Source organism: Callospermophilus lateralis, chromosome 3, assembly GCF_048772815.1.
Source record: "Callospermophilus lateralis isolate mCalLat2 chromosome 3, mCalLat2.hap1, whole genome shotgun sequence".
NCBI classification, from domain to species: domain Eukaryota; kingdom Metazoa; phylum Chordata; class Mammalia; order Rodentia; family Sciuridae; genus Callospermophilus; species Callospermophilus lateralis.
Window position 1 is genome coordinate 12,776,098 of NC_135307.1, and position 18,065 is coordinate 12,794,162.

The 18,065-nt window shown below is 37.2% G+C and overlaps 1 protein-coding gene across 4 annotated transcripts in view; it reads right to left on the bottom strand.

Annotated features, from left to right (window-relative positions):
• The window catches only part of Unc79 (unc-79 subunit of NALCN channel complex), a 213,649-nt gene that overhangs the window by 137,968 nt on the left and 57,616 nt on the right, over positions 1–18,065 (bottom strand). For all 4 annotated transcript variants that reach the window (XM_076848004.2, XM_076848003.2, XM_076848001.2 and 1 more), the window contains exons 9-11: positions 7,226–7,455; positions 5,349–5,520; positions 3,733–3,963 (exon numbers count right to left, since the gene is read on the bottom strand). In XM_076848004.2, the coding sequence (XP_076704119.1) occupies positions 3,733–3,963; positions 5,349–5,520; positions 7,226–7,455 (633 nt within the window). The remainder of the gene's footprint in view (positions 1–3,732; positions 3,964–5,348; positions 5,521–7,225; positions 7,456–18,065) is intronic.

The following is an 18,065-nucleotide window of genomic DNA, read 5'->3' on the forward strand; positions in this document are numbered from 1 at the left end:
TAATTAGGTTTGTCTGACTTGTTGAATTGCATGGAAAGCACTGTCAAATGAGAAGAGGAGCTTAACCTTTCTTAGGTTTTCTTCGTGTAGGTAAATGATATTAATCTAAGTATTTCAGGAATTATAAGAAATTCCTAGAACTCTGTCAGTGTCCACACTGCCCTGAGTCCTTAAGCTTCTTTATTGGATATGAGACAACAATGACAAAATGTTATCAGTTGTAATTTCAGTAATCTGAAAGTTGTATGCTACAGAAACAACAAAATTTCCTTGTCAGCCACATCATAATACACTCATTGGATCTTACAGCCATTCTAATTCTAAGCCTTTTGTCACTCAGATAGCATCATTTAATTATGATGCTTTCCTGATAGCTCCTGTGATCACCACCTAGTCAGGATGCTTTATCGTCAACAAAAGACTGAAGCTCATGAAAAGGACTGTGGCAGGTGTGCTTGGGGACAGGCTTCTTATGGCAGCGCTTCAGTAACCTTGAGCTCAGATCACTGGACTGAGGACGGATTGCTAAAACCCTCGTGGAGAAGGTGGTGGCTCGTCAAACTGCTAACTCAGAGCAGGCAGAACAAGAATAGATTAAAGAGACCAAATGAAATGAACTGTTGAAAATTATTTTAATCTTCATGGTTTTCTAATGTTCTATTTTCTGGATTTATAAGGAACCCTCTTCTCTTTTCTTATAAGCTATCACCAACTCACAAAGATGTGGCAGATTTTACCTTCACAAACAAAACTGAAACATTTACCTTTTTCTCCTTAGCAAACTCCTCCAGGATTTGGAAACTCCTATTCAATATTCTTATTTTCATAGCATTACAGTTATTTGCATAAGTTCATTAAGAATCTGTTCTACTTGTAACAGTTCACAATTTTAAAAAATTGTTGTATTACCAAAGCTTGTGTAATGTCGTCTTTGAAGATGTGAATAGAACAAAATATTTTCATATTTTAAGGAACTATGATTGACTTTACAAAGCCAGAACTTACAAAGCGCTTTTTGAAAAAAACAGCCTGGTATCTGGCTTACAGCAGCCTCAGCTTGCAGTGATTAAGGAATTCCTAGCAAGGCCAAGGTCCTAGAATACTTAGGGAACCTTAGGAAGAAAGGAATCCATCCAGATCTATAGGTACCATGGAAGAAGTCTGATGATGAGTTCTTGCCTGGGTTTCTGGCATTGAGAGTCTTCTGAAAGTCCAACCTGAGATTTCTTATAAAAGTTCTGTCAGAGCAAATTTTAAAAAGTCTATATAGTCAATTATCATTCTTGCTGTATTTATGTTTATCATCAGACCAGATTTAATGGGACTAGATTTATTTGATGATTTTAGAAAGAAATTTTATGTTTCAATGAAAAAGTATAACCCATCCCAGATTCTAGTCCTGTTAACTATCTTTGAGCTATTTTTCATCCCTTTGTAAACTGGCTTTTGCCATCTTGCCCATATTATCAATGATTAATATTTCTATTTTTTTTCTCCTGATGTGTCAACAACTGAAAATTAAAACCTAACTGCCCAGATTCTTATTAAGACTTTTCATTGTCTTGTCCCAAAACCTCACATATTGAGGCTGGATGGCTTGCTACAAATTTCAAAGGGCTTACTACAATAATTTCTGCCATTCAAGAAGTTCATCAAACCCCCATGATCTTTCATGTTCTGCTCTGGGAAATAATGTAATTGTGACACTAATGTTCTCACCCCTTCCATCAAGATGCTTCCAGTCCAATATCTAAAATGTTCTCAACTACTGTTCTCTAGACTCAGAAACTAGATTTATAATTTGCTACAATCATTAATCTTTGTTTTGCTTTTTTGTTCCTCATGCTAATCTATGCTTTTTCCCGTGTGCAGATCTCTTACCTCACATTTCCTAACTAGAAGTTTCTCTTCACAGCAATCTACCTAGCTTCTTTTGTAAGTGTGAAAATTCAAGGGAAGTTTCAGAGGAAGAAAGGTGAGGATCCACTCAAACACCCAGAATTGGCATCAAGATTATTTTAAAGTGAAAACATTTGAGCTAAAGAAGGAACAGAAAGAAATCTTATCTGAATTTCTAATATTGAACTAAAACAGAGTCCAGAAAATAAACCTCCCTCCCAAGGGAGTTTCCTATGAATTCAGCTGCCATACAGACAGGCCACTTCCTGCCCATCTGCAGTAGTGTCAAAAAAATAAAAAAAACTTCCAAAACATCTCAGCAACTCCTAAAAAAACCCCTTTGTTTGGTTTGATATATAAATCTTTTATTTCTGTCTATTCAGGGAGTAATTCATCATTGAGTACTCCCACATGTACTCATAAATAAACCGTGTCTTCGCTACTGTTACTCTATTATCAGTTAACTTTCAGACCACCAAAAACTGGACCCAATTAAGAAAAGTTTTCCTATTAACATAATAATTTCTTCTCATATTCCTGGGTTGGATCACACCAATTCTTCACCACTCTAAGAGAAATAATAATAGAAAACATATTAACACAGGCAAAGAATTCCAGTAAATGGGAAATTTCCATTATGTAAAAATTCAAGTTTATAATTGAGTCAGTAGGTGGCACCAAAGAAAAAAGAAGTATATTTTGATAAATGTACACATCACTGAGTCCTGGAAATCAAATAAAAGCTACTCCTTCAGATGGTCTGTGTTCTGTTTTATCCTTAAGTGTCCTATTTCAATGCAGTTTTAAATTGAAAATTGCCTAAAGGTCTTTTTGAAAGGAAACAAAAAAATTACAAATAAAACTTAAAAACTACTTAGAGGGCTGGGGCTGTAGCTCAATAGTAGAGCACTTGCCTAGCATGTCTGAGGCACTGGGTTCAATTTTCAGCATCACCTATAAATAAAATGAATAAAATAAAAGTTCATCAACGTCTAAAAAATATATTTAAAAAATACCTGGAAAAAAATTTCATGTATTCCTGCCAAAAACTGATTTTGGGCATCTATTTTTTCTGGGTTACACACAAATTGTATCATATTAAAAATATATGAGGTGTTCCCAGATGTACATCTGCAACCTGTGATCCACTGAGAGAAGCAAAAGGTACTCACAGAGAAATCTGCCCCCTAAACTGGGAAAATAGAAGTGTTCTGGCGGTCTCTGAGCAGTTTTGGAATTTCAAATGGCAGTGCAGGAACTGTACCACCATCTTTAGAAATATACATGGAACCACAGAAAGTCCCTCTTCTTCAATAGTAGCCTTTCCACAGACTAAGCCAGGAAAGGACTAAGTCCTAGCAACCCCACAGAAAAAGCTGTGAATGCTGTTGGTTGTTTCTGTATTTTATTTAGAGACAGGGTCTTGCTGAGTTGCTTAGGGCCTCATTAAATTGCTGAGACTGGCTTTGAACTCTCGATCCTCCTGCCTCAGCCTCCCAAGTCACTGGGATTACAGGCATGTGCCACCACTCCAGGCTGGTTGTTTCTTAAAAGATATATTCAGCAATGTCAAGAAAGAATGCTTTCTTAAATTCTTAAAGATACCTCAAAAATCCATTTTGCCATTCATTCTTCCATATCCCAAACCAACATCAAAGCAGCACATCACAGAAGAATGCACTTATTAAACTTCTTTGGCTATTGGTCAGAATTAAAAAGATGAATGAGAGATGCTACTCCTCTGTCCACAATGACAACATTCTGACAGTCAAGGTGGTGCTTCTCCCTGAGCCCTCCTCCCTAACAAGGTACAAGCTATTGGCCTCCACTTACCCTGGCAAATTCCATGGGTTTGGGAAGAAGGCACATGACCATGACATCAAAGCGAACATCACATACTGTCTTCAACCACTTGGTGACAAACTGTGGCTTCAGTTTTTCTACCAAGCTTCCAACTTCATCATCCATCATGTATGCTGTGGAGTGAAACCACTGAAATACCATGGCCACCAGCCGGGCCAAACTTTCTGTAGGCGTGTTCTCACTGGGTGTGCACAGGCTCACCTGGGGCAGAAAGAGTAGACACTTGTTCAGTCACCATCCTTCATTACAAAATTACTGCATGTACATTTACAGGCAAAAAAAAAAAAAAAAAAAAAAAAAAACAATGTTCCAGAAAATCTATTTGAAACAGGCAGTTTTATAAATTGATGATCATTTATCCAGAAATTATGTTCCTCTTTACAGGGACAGATGGAGTGCAACAATAATGTCCCCTCTCAAGATTCTGCCTTCCAATAGCATTTTTTTCCTACAAGAAATCTATTACATAACCTAGCTAGATAATGCTTCCAAAAATTAAGTCCATGAAGTGCTATTTCATGAATATCTTCAAAAAAAATAATATACACACATTTTATTTCTAACATGATCAGATTTAGGTAAGAATTTTGTAGCAGTAATAATTCTAATACTTTGAGGCCCCTACTTTATTACCATATTATAAGTAGATTTTTTTAAAAAAAAATCATTTATTCATTCATTTGGAGATAATCTTTTATTCAGTATTGTAGCAGGGTACAAGAATACAAAAAGTAAAGAAAGCACTGCCCCTGCCCTCAGAGTTCCCAGCAATAGTAGCCATGGTATTATTAGATAACAAGTTCTTGGAAGCAAGACATGCAAAATCAACAATTAAATCCCAATTTGGTAAAGACTTTTTCAGGAAACTGTGTGCAAGCATAAAAGAAACACATCACTATGGAGACTTAATCCATGTCTGTAGCCAGCAAAATAAATGAATAAATAAAAGCCTGCTTCTCTGCACAATCAGTGCATTTGTCTGGCTTCAGGTTTTAGATCTATATGGTTAATCTCCACTGAATAAGAGTTGCAATGGAATCAGTCAGTTGCTATCACTGATTCCTTGTTTAAGTTTGGCTGTGATTTCTGTAGTGTACAAGAACCTGACTTAAATATACATAAAGCTCCACAGAAACGGCTTTCAAGAAAAATTTCATGTACATGAAAGAAAGGATGTAAGTTATCTGTAAATTATATTTAACCCAGTACTTTACAATCCATACTAGCAAGTTTCCCATTTTCTCCTTGTCAAGAAAGTGCATTTCAACCAGGCAAGGCCGTGACATTGTAGGTTTCAATGCCTGAATGTTTATTAAAGTCAAACAGGGATCTTTTTAAAACATTTCCAGAACTATAGGTAAGATCTAGACACTGTTAGTTTTTAAACATTTTCTTAGTTAAATCTAATGGGCAACCCAGAGCTGACAGCCACTGCACCTCAAAGTATACAGCCCTAAGATTAATTTATAAGCACTAAGATAATTTTTCAATATTTAGTATTTACTCCTTTCAAAAGAACAGGAGAAATCCCTCATCAGTGCAATAAAAAACAAGAAAGCAGAGAATAGTTAACTTCTTTTTCTTACTAAGAACCATATTCCAAATTGACTAAGCAGCCTCTGGTCGTGTTTATCATCGTCCTTGTTATCAAAGTCAGCATTATCCAGGGAATGGTGGGAAGAGGAGAGGCCCAGCTGCCGCCGGCGATTCAACTCATGTTCCCGCTGCTCAGCATGGAACTCGGCTTCTTTCAATAAGCTGACAAAATGGGGTGATTTCAAATTAGATTATGGAAAAACACACTGCAAATCATAACCTATCCAGAGCAATTAATTCAAGCATCACAGATCACCTCCTTTAAATTGGTGTGAATTACTCCAAGAAGCCTAATTTCATTTTTACTATTTTATATTCTATTCCCAGTTCAAAGATGAACAAACAAACTGAGGCACAACCAGGCTACTGCCTCCCATCAATTATAAAAAAGCAGAACTGATGTCTCCAATTTCTGGTTCACCAACCATCCTACTGTGAGTCCATTCTTCTTCATGTCTACCATGAAGGCATGTAGATAGGAAATGTATGATACAAGGAGAAACTGAGCACCTGTATCCAAATGGAAAAATATTCAATATTTGATATTCAAAGACCTGAAAGTAATACAATGAAGACTCCTTTTCAATTTGTTAAACAAACAACAACTTTAAAAATAATAATGTTGATAAGGGTTTAGCAAAAACTAATAACTTCATATACACTGTTGGCATTGTAAATTCATATACATGCTTTGGAAAGCAATTTAGTAAATTATCAAGAACAATTAAAATATTCAGACCCTTTGATCAGTTAACCTACATCTGGTAATCCACCCTAAGAAAGTAAAAAGCACAGGAAGAACATTATGCACAAACATATTGAAGAGTTCTTTATAAAATTTGAAAAATTGGACACAATCTAAATATCTAATGGTGGAAGTAAATAAGTTATATCTAGATGAATATGATGTATTCACTAAAAAGTGATAAAATACGGAACTTCACAATGCTGAAAGAGCTAATTATATAATGTTGTATCAAAAAGAGCAGCAGATTCACTGTGATTAGAGTTATATAAATAAAACTTGAATTCGAATGAAACTAGATGATGTGCAAAACTAACCATGATGATAGTATGGCTGTTTGGTTTTGTTTGTTTTGTTTTCTATTTCCAAACTTGCCATGATGCTTGATTTAACAAACATTTCTACTCTGTGTCAACCGCTGGGATAAGAGAAATAGAAAAGACTCTCTCTGTCCTTAAAACTTACATTCTAACAGTGGTGTTTTTGTTTTGTTTTTAATCTTGTTTCCTTGGATATTACGTATATTTTTAAAAGAATAAGAACAATATAGAGATTATCATTTCAAATGCTGATTTCTCCTTCATCTAATAGAAGGAGAAAACCCCTGTAGCCTTCAGATCGGGCCCTGTCTCAATTCCTGGGCCTCAAGCTTGACCCCAGTACCACAGAACTTGGAGTCCTTCCCCCATTTCTCGCTCACATGCAAAAGATTTGTTCCTGTGACTTTGCTGCCCTCCTGACTGGCTAATGCTGCTGTCACTCAAGGCAGGCATCCCTATCTCTGATGAGGTCTCCAGTTACCTATTACCCCTGGCTCAGGGCTGTCATTGATCACTACAGTGGTTCACAATTACAACCTTGTAAGTTCTTCTAGTCCCTGCCTGAGTAATTAGAAGACACTTCTGTCTCCCAAGTGCCTGGTGCAATGCCTGGCCTGTACCTGGCATTGTACAAAAATATTTATTGAATTCACAATTGAAAGCATCATCGTGGCCACTCTGCAAGAAGGTGAGCTGCTAGACTGCGGGCATCTGAACTTGGGTTGGATGTAAGCTTCTCGGTGCACCAAGGTCAGTGCGGACGCAGGGCGTCTTCAGAGACACCTCTGGCTAGCAGCGTTACCTAATCACCGCCTCCACTGCGCAGACCAGCTCCTCGGCACCGCACTCCCGCGTGTTGATCGGGGGCGGTGAGGTCTGATAGAGGTGGGTCTCCGCCGCGGCCCCCACCTCATTACTGTGATGATTCGAGTGGCATCTTTTGCAGTACCGAACAGGCCTGTTTCCGTGACGACCGCAGCACCCTGCGGAAAAGCAGGTGACGACTGCTCTTCTAACATGGGAACTGCAGTTCTAGAAGCAGAAGTGGTGAAATCAGTTAAAAACTGATCCCTTAAGTAAACTTGGCTAAGAACTAAAATAATGGGAAACTTAAGGGACCACCGGAAGTTAACAGCTCATTTCAAAGTACTGCTGGTTTCCAAAATGCAGGTTATTCTCTAATCAGTTAGATTCCAGTTGTAGTCAAAAAGAAAGGTGAAAGGTGTCTTCTAGTGAGAGGGTAAGAAACATTCTAGAGATCAGTAGAACTGTACTGAAAAGCCAGGGGATGAGGTCACTTTCAGGATTATTTGGAGTTAATGATTCAAGAGTTTTCAACAGAAATATAAAGAAAAATTAGAACTGTGGTTTAGAGAGAGCACATCAGAGTAGGAAAGGAAGAATTTAACTCCCGAAATAAACTCTTTCAAAATTATTTTATCCACCACTGGAAGAGCAGATTTCCACAGCAGCTAGTCTGTCCTTGTTGCATTCAAGGACAGGAAGGGGCCATGCTGTGCTGAGTTGATGGCCCTAAAGCAAGCCTCTCACTCTCACCAACACACTCTGAAGACCTGAAGAATGTGTCAGTGGACACTACAGGACATGCCAAAACACAGCCAGAACCGTTCCCAGAATCAGCTGCTGAAATCAACCACAGGAAGCATCAACAGATGAAGTGATGGTGGGCGGGGGGAGTCGGGTGGTGCAGCATAATAGATTCCTAAGCTCAGGGGGCTGTTGTCAGAGCTGCCCTGACAGGAGGCCAGAAATTAGGCAGCATCCAAGGAAAGCAATCTGAGGACCAGGCAGGACACTCCGACATCAAAAACAAATGGTCAAAAAACCACATGCCTTGAGTATGTTATGATGCTTCCACCACATGTTCAATGTCAGAGCTCTTCAGCCTTTCAATGGTGCTTGTAAAGATGTGAACACTTCTGGGACATGTCATCTTTAAGAACTCAGAGTTGGCAAAGCTTTGAGAACGCTCCAGGACAGATATCCCCATGGGAGATGGAAAGAAGAAAGCAAGCCCAAAACCTACATAGAACTGTCGACACTAATGAATCGCCATGGGAACAACCATCTCAAAGCAAAGTTTGTTACACTTTGATCATAAGGCTGCTGACTCTGGATCTAGTGCTAGAAACTCAGTTCCGAATAGGACTCAGACCAATACATCATCAGCCCCTGTATTTTACAAAATATCAAACTCTTCATCGGGTAGCTACATCTTTATTGTCTTAAGAGTTTGAAATATTTCTAGTGTATTTTCTTTTTACTAATAATTCGGGGGGGGGGGGAAATCATTTGTTGTGACTCCTAAAAAAAATCATTTGTTGTGACTCCTTATCTTCTTTGGCATCCAAATCAGCCTGACTTTTCCAGAATGGGTTGTTTTTCCTGAGATCAACATCTCTTTCACCTCACAGTTTCCCTTTGGAAGTACATGAATTATTGGTTTGGGGCTCCTTCTGTTTACCCACCAAACATACCACTCTACCACATGTATCAGGATGTATTCTGGTGTTGATTTTTTTCCTCTCAGTTAGTTATGTTTATTGCACAACCCTCCCCCTAAAATATAGGGAGGATTTCCTATACTGAAATCTTAACCTCCAGGGTGATATTAGTAGTGGGGCCTTTAAAAGGTAATTAAATGGTCACGAGGACTACACTGCATGACTGGAAATAGTGGCCTTTTAAAAGAGGTCCAGGAGAGCAAGTTCATTCCCACTTCACGAGAGGAGGCAGCAAGAGGTACCATGTATGAGAAACAGGCCCTCACCAGACATTAAATCTGCTGAGGCTTATTTGTAAGCACCCAGTCTGTGGTATTGTGTTGTGGCAGCCCAGAGAGACCAAGACAGTGATAATTAGTCTTTAGTCCTACAGGAGTTCCACTGTTACATAAACAAGAGGATGTGGTCATGAGTTAGTTGGCAGTTATTGGCTATATATAATATGACCCTGAGTTAAGGTCTACTAGTTCCCATCCTATTTTCTACTGCCCAAATGCCATCCAAATCCTAATATCATTTCCAAATTTTCTGACTTTTTGCTATAGATTTCTTGATTCACTATGTATAAGAAAGGGAACTTTTCTTATTATAATTATTTATGATCAGTGTGACATTTTGCTATGGCTTATGTAGAATGGACAATTCAGATATACAAAAAAAGGGAAATGTCCACAACCCTTCCAAAAGATTGAGTTATATAAATAAAGATGACATCAGAAAGAAATCCAGTAGGTTCATAGCTGTATTATGGATACAACAAGAAAATATGAGATGTCCATTATATACCTAGCATAACACTTATTCCTCAAATAAATACTTACTTGTGGTCATTACTGTTGACCAATTGCCCATTTGCTTTTTCCTTTTGTCCTACTGTTTGTGTTCACCCATATTCAAACAGCAGACAGTGACTCCTTATGTCATGCCTTATTCTAGTCCCTGTTATCTAGAGGCCCTTCCAACTTTTTTTAACCAATAGATAGAGTCTATTTCCCCTCCTCCTGAATCTGAGATGGCCTTGGGACTAGCTTTCAACTACTGGAATATATCAGATGTGACAGTGTGTGACTTCAAGCTTCTGTGTCAAGAGGTCTTGTACCCACCACTCTTGCTCTCTTGGGACACTGCTGCCTTGTAGGAACTATTAAAGCTAGCCTCCTGGGGATGAGATGCCTCAAGAAGAGAGGGTGTTCCAGCCCTTCCAGCCATCCCAGCTGATGCCCCAGACATGAGGGTAAGGATATCTGGGGCCAGCCAACTCCCAGCCTGCCCACTGAATGACAATGCTTGCACGTATGAGTCTGGACAAGACCAGAAGAACTGCCCAGTTAATCCAGGTCAAATTTCCAGTCTACAGAATTGTGAACACAAATAAGTAGCTATTATAACAAGATGATATGTTTTTTATGCCATAATAGAAAATATCTCCAGAAGTAAGGTGCAGCCATAGCATAAGTTAAAAATATGTAGCATTGGTGTTGGAACCAGGCAGCGGTGGAATCTAGAAAAGCAGTCAAACATGAAATGATGCAAACTGGAAGAGGTTTAAAAATCCAGTGAGGAAAATGGTCTTTGGAAGCTAGAAAAAGGAAACCTGTATTTTATAGCATGAATACATCACTGTAGAGCAAGCCACTCTGAGACTCAGAGGTATAAGTCTCACCATCCTCTCCATTAAATAGTAGGGATTCTAATAATGCCTCACCAAGACATTATTCCCAGCTGCCTCACAGACTCAACAATATAAAAGAATTTATCTCAGACAGGTGTGTGCATTTAACGTGTGCCTACTGAAGTAGGTTTATAAACTGCTACATTAAAGGCCACAATGTTTTTAATGGAATTATATCAATGTGGACTGAAAGAAATACATACTGAGAGCCTCAAAAGAAGATGTTTTTGAAATTCCACATTTTTGTGATGGAAAAGTAAACTAATATGACTACTTAATTGTAAAACAGGCTACTTTTTATAGGAAAAAAAGATGGGTATCTCCCAGACGGTGGCGCTAACAGCCAAGAAATCAACTCCCAGGAATTTAGACTAGGGAATAACAAACAGATGCCGTGTGCTCTGCTGAATCTCAGTATGACTCTCATTCCCTCATTCGGCAGAAGAGTGTTTCTACAGGAATGATGTGGAAATAATGAGACGAATGTCCAGCAGGGTAATATACTAGACACTCCTCTCATCAATAAGTGGAGTTTATTTCCATTTCTTGAATCTGGATGGGGTTGCAACTGCTTTAATCAACAAAATACTGCAGGCTGGGAATGGCAGTACATTCCTGTAATTCTAGCTACTCAGGAGGCTGAAGCAGGAGAATCATTCAAGGCCTGCCTGGGAAACCTAGCAAGACCCTGACTCAACAATTTTTTTTCTTAAAAGCTAGAGATATAGCACAAAGGTAAAGCACTTGCCTAACATGTTTGAGGCCAAGAGTTCAATCCCCAGGAATGGGAGAGAAAAAAAAAACAGCATGGCAGAAGTGATGCTTATATGACTCTCAATGCCAAAGATATGTGGTTTGCATCTGGCTATCTTGAAACATTCTCTCTAGAAGCCTCCTCATCAGGATATTCCTCCTGGAACTCTGGCCAAACCACATGGAGAGGCTCCATGTTTAGGTCTCTGGTCAACAGAACCCACTAACCATGTCTTCTAGTCATTTCATCCCATAGCCCAAACATGACCTGGAAGCCTCTAGATAATTCCAGTTCCAGGTACTCAAGTCTTCCCAGATGAGGCCCCAAACATTCAGAGACAGGTTACCTCCACTATGCCCTCTCCAAGACTCTGACCCACAGAATCTGTGAACATAATTCAGCACTTGTTTTATGCTGCCACGTTTTGAGTAATTTCTTATGCAGTGCCTACATAATAAATAAATGCATATTTATTTATGTATATAAAATATTTATACATATATATAAAAGATAACTAAAAGTTACTCTCTTTATCATAGCGCAACATCAATTCTAAACAGTATCAGCAACAAAATATTTCTTCCAAAAATAATTTTTATTTTTTATTAGAGCATTATAGTTATACATAATAATTGGCTTCATTTTGACAAAAGCGTATATGCGTGGAATTTGATTTACCCCATTTCAGTCCCATTCTCCCACCCCCTTTGTTCCCTCCTCTCTTCCCTACCCATATTCTCCTTCCTCTATTCTAGGATCCTCTTTTCCCTCATTTATTTATTTAATTTTTATTTATGTTCTCTACATACACATAAAGGTAGAATTCACTGTGGCATATCAATTTATGCACCTGGTCATATATACTGGCTCTCCTCCCTCCCTCCTTTTTCCACTCCACTGATCTTCCCTATATCTTTAAGATAGTCAATCCACCTTTTCCCCCCTAATTTTGCCCTAGTCTGCATATGAGAGGAAACATTCAACCCTTGATTTTCTGGGTCTGGTCTTATTTCACTTAGCATGATGTTCTCCATGTCTATCCATTCACTGGCAAATGCTATAATTTCTTTCTTCTTTATGGCTAAGTAAAACTCCATTGTATATGAATACCACATTTTCTTTATCCATGCATCTAGCATCTGGGCTGGTTCCATAATTTGGCTATTGTGAATTAAGCTGCTGTAAATACTGAAGTGGCTATATTACTATCATATGCTGAGCGTAGGTCTCTGGAATCAATACCAAATTGGAATAGCTGGGTCATATGATGGTTCCATTTCTAGTTTTTGGGGGAATCTCCATACTGCTTTCCAGAGCAGTTGTACTCATTGCAGTCCCCACAACGATGCATGAATATATCTTTCCCCCCCACATTCTCCTCAGCATTTGTATTCTTGATAACTGCCATTCTAACTAGAGTGAGATATAATCTGGGTGTGTTTTGATTTGCATTTCCCTGATTGCCAGAGATGCTGGCACCTTTTTGTATATTTGCTGACCATTTATGTTTCTTCTTTGGAGAAAGGTCGAAGTTTAGTTCTTTGGTCCACTTATTGAGTTATTTGGTTTTGGGGGGGGAATGTTGGGATTAAACTCAGGGATACTCAACTACTGAGCCACATCCCCAACCCTATTTTGTATTTTATTTAAAGACAGGGTCTCACTAAGTCCTTAGTGCCTCACCATTGCTGAAGCTGGCTTTGAACTTGTGATCCTCCTGCTTCAGCCTCCCGAGCTGCTGGGATTACAGGTGTGAGCCACCATGCCTGGCTGTGTTATTTGGGTTTTTGTTTCTTTCTTTGTTTTGCTATTATGTTTTTTTAGTTATTTATATATTCTAGATATTAATCAGAGGAATAGCTGACAAAGCTTTTCTCCAATTCTATAGGCTCTATCTTAATTTAATTAATCATTTCCTTTACTGTGCAGAAACTTTTTAATTTGATGGCACCCCACTTCTTAATTATTGGCTTCATTTCTTGAACTTTAGGGTCTTCTTAAAGAAGGGAAGTTGGTGTCTGCACCAATATGATGGAGTGTTGACCCTATGTTTCCTTCTAGCAGTTGCAAAGTTTCTGGTCTAATTACAAAATCTTTGATCCACTTTGATTAGAGTTTTGTGCAGGGTGAGATATAGGGATGTAGTTTCATTCTTCTACATATAGATATGGAGTTTTCCCAAAACCATTTGTTTAAAAGGCTATCTTTTCTTCAACATATATTTTTGTCATCTTTGTCAAATATCAGATGACTGTTAGGTATGTGGGTTTATCTCTGTCTCCTATTCTAGTCCATTGGCCTTTGTGTCTATTTCAATGCTGATGTCATGATGTTTTTGTTACTACAGCTCTGCAGTACAATTAGAGATCAGGCATTGTGATGCCTCCTGCATTGCTCTTTTTGCTTAGGATCGCTTTGACTATTCTGTCTCTCGTATTCTTTAAAATGAATTTTAGGGCTGTTTTTTTCTAGTTCTGTGAGGAATGTCACTGGCATTTTTATGGGGATTACACTGAATATGTATGTTGCTTTTGGTAGTATGATCATTTTGACAATATTAATTCTTCCTCTCCAAGAACATGGGAGGTCTTTCCATCTTCCAAGGTTGTCTTCAATTTCTTCCTTCAGTGTTCTTCAACTTTCATTGTAGAGATCTTTTACTTCCTTGATTAGATTAATTCCCAAGATTCTGTTGGTTTTTTGTTTTTTGTTTTTTGTTATTGGAAATGGGACAGTTTTCCTAACTTCTTTCTCAACATAATCAATACTGAAGTATAGGAAAGCTACCAATTTATGAATGCTGACCTTGTATCCTACTTTGCCAAATTCATTTTTCAGCTCTAGAAGTCTTCTAGCAGAGATTTTTGGTCTTCTAGATGTAGAATCATATCATCGGCAAACAGATAATTTGATGACCTCTTTTCCTATTTATATACCTTTAATTTCCTTATCTTGCCTGATTGCTCTGTCTGGAGTTTCAAAAACTACATCGAACAGAAGTGGTGCAAGTGGATATCCTTGTCTTGTTCCTGATTTTAGAAGAAATGTTTGTAGTTTATATTCAGTCAGTATGACGTTGGCTTTGGGTTTATCATATATATCCTTTATAATGTTGAGGTAAGTTTCTTCTATTCCTAGTTTCTCCAGCATTTACAACATGAATGAGGGCTGGGTTTCTTCAGAGCCTGTTCTGCATTGATTGAGATGATTATATAATTCTTGTCCTTAATTCTATTTATGAGGTGAATCGCATTTATTGATTTGCTTATGTTGAACCAACCTAGGATGAAACCTAATTGATCATGGTATGTTATCTTTTTCATGTATTTTTAATATAGTTTGCTAATATTATATTACAGATTTTTGCATCTATATTCATCATCGCTATTGATCTTTAGTCTTATTTCCTTCATGTATCTTTTTCTGGTTTTGTTATCAGGGTTATAGTGGCTTCGTAGAATGTACTTGGAAGTGCTCCTTCCTTTTCTATTTCCTGGAAAATTCTGAGAAAGATTGGTGCTAGTTCTTCTTTAAAGGTCTGGTAAAACTCAGCTGACAATATATCTGGTCATAGAATTTTTTTTGTTGGAAGGTTTTTAATTGCTGTTTCAATTTCATTATTTTATATCGGTCTTCTTAGGTTTTCTATATCTTCTTAGTTCAATCTGGACAAGTCATATGTGTCTAGAAACTTGTCAATGTCTTCTGAATTTTTCAGTTTATTGGAGTATAAATTTTCAAAATAGTTCCTAGTGATCCTCTGAATTTCAGTAGTGTGTGTGGTAATATCTCCTTTCATCTCTTATTTTGTTTATTTGAGTCTTCTCTCTTTCTTTTGGTTAGTTTGGCTAAGAGTTTATCAGTCTTACTTATCTTTTCAAAGAATTTGTTGCACTGATCCTGTGTATTGTTTCTTTATTCTCAATTTCACTAATTTTGGCCCAGATATTACTTGTTTCCTGTCTCTACTGATTTGGAATTAGTTTATTCTTCCTTCTCTAAAGCATGGAGGTAAAGCATAAGCTTATTTATTCTCAAATAAATCTATTTGAGATGTATTTTTTTTTAATGCAAGCACTCAGTGCTATAAATTTTGCTCTTAGAACTACTGTCCTGGAGATTTTTATATGTTTTATCTCTGTTCTCATTTGTTTCAAAGAATTTCTTGATTTCTTCTATGATTCATTATTCAATATTCATGTGTTTATGTAGTTTCTATTATTTTTTTCTTGCTATTGATTTCTAGTTTTATTCCATTATAATCTGATAGGATGCAAGGGATATGTCAATTTTTTATATTTACTAAGACTTACATTGTGACCTTGAATGTGGTCTATTTTGGAAAAGGATCCATTAGCTGCTGATAAGAAAGTAAATCCAGCTTTCATGGGATGAGATATTCAGTAGATATGTGTTAGATTCATTTGATTTATAGTACTATTTAGGCCAAAGATATCTTTTTTGTTTTTATATTTTGGATGATCTGTCTATTGGTGACAAGGGTATTGAAATCAATCAGTATTATTCAGTTCTATCTGAGATTTAATGTCAAGAAGTATTGTGTTCGTGTGTGTGTGTGTGTATGTGTGTGAGTGTGTGTCTAATTAGGTACACTGAAAATTTTGGATATATATATTTATTATCATTATATCTTCTTGCTGCATTATTCCAATTACCAATATATAGTGGCCTTCTCTGTTTCTTCTGATTAATCTTTGCTCAAAATCTACTTTGTCAAATGAGAATAACTACTCCTGCTTCCTTGCATGGAATATTTTTTTCTCATCATTTTATTTTCAGTCTGTGGGTGTCTTTGCTCATGACATGAGTCCCCTGAAAACAGAATATAGTTGGATTTGTTTTTTAATCCATTCTGCTAATATATTTCTGTTAATTGGAAAGTTGAGACCATTTACATTCAGTGTTACCACAAATATGTTTGTTGTTTTATGCCATTTCGGTTTATTTGCTATATTTAATTCCATCTTTATTTTCATTTAGCTTGTTGCTCTTCTATTGATCTTCATCTATTTGAGAACTTTGGGGTTTGTTTTGGGTCCCTTTATGTGCAGTATATCTTTAAGTATTCTTTGTAGTGCTGATTTAGTGGTCATGGATCTTTTAGTTTATTCTTGTCACGGAAAGTTTTTATTTTGAAAGGTAGCTTTGCTGGATATAGCAGTCATGGCTAGAAATTGTTTGCTTTTAGAGCTTGAAATATCTCATTCCAGGCCCTCTTGATTTTTAGGATCTCAGTTGAGAAGTCAGAAGTGAGACTTATTGGTTTGCCGCTAAATATGACCTGGTACTTTTCTCTTGCAACTTTTAATATTCTTTCCTTATTTTACATGTTAGGCATTCTAATCATGATGTGTCTTAGAGAAGTTGTTTTGACCTTTTCTGTTTGGTGTCCTGTATGTTTTCTATAAGTGGATGTCCATCTCATTTCTAATATGGGGAAATTTTTCTGTTACTATCTAACCGAAAATATTCTCAACGCATTCAGCCTGTATCTCCATGTTCTCTTCTATCCCAATGACTCTCAGGTTTATTCTCTTGATGCCATCCCTGAGTTCTTATATATTCTGATCATGGTCCTTTTTCTTTTTCCTTTATTACATACTGAGTATTCAAGTTCATATATCCCATCTTCAAGGCCTTAAGTTCTATCTTCAAAGTGTGAAGTTCTGTTTTCTATGCAATCTAATCTGTTGGTGATGCTTTCAAGTGAATCTTGATTCCTTGTGTCTTCTAGAAGTTCTGATAGGTTTCATTTCTTTTTTTAACCACTTTATATTAGCTTCTCAATCATCATCTGAAAAGAAAACATTCTAGAGTAACATCATTAAAAACAGCTCTGATAAAGTACATTCACTACTATGTATTATAAAGCAGGTATAAGAGGTTTTACATTCACAGAGTATGATACAGTACTGTCCTACATCTATAATACCTGAGGATACAATTAAAAAGGCAATTATTTGAGACTTCATTCCACTTTTCTAGCAGAGAGCCCAAAGGATGGTATGACACAACTCTGTAAAGAAATGTACTTCCTTAGGATTTCCTTTTGATAGGTTTCTTTTCATTATCTCTATTTATTGAAATGGCCTTTCATCTCCTGTATTTGATCTCTTAGTTCATTCCTTAAATCTTCTCTTAGTTCAATGAACATTTTAATAATCAGCGGAATTTCATCCATAACTGTGGGATTCTTTGTTGGGGGATAATAAATTTGGGGGGAGATTATTTGCCTATTTCCTCATGTTTTCAAAAATCTTGGATTTGGGACTGAGGCTGCAGCTCAGTGGCAGAGCGCCTGCCTCACACGTGTGAGGCACTTGGTTCAATCCTCAGCACCACATAAAAATAAATAAATAAAAATATTTTTAAGAAAATATTGGATTTGTGTATTGATTGAAATGAGTGCCCCCTTCTCTTTTATGCATGTGTCCTTTTGTGTGTAGTCATCTTTTTTGTTCTGGGACGTCTCTCCGTTTTTGATGTATGAGTAGATGTCCAGGAGTGGGACCTGCGGTCCCCCTCTAGTTGTTCCTCCTTAGTTTGGGGTTTTTGTCTCCTCTATTCTATGTGTTAAAGTATTTTTGAGGCTTAGGTGGGGCTAAATCATGTGTAAGAAGAGATTTGCTGTTACTTGGCTAAGTTGGGAGTATTGCCGAGCACCATGGTC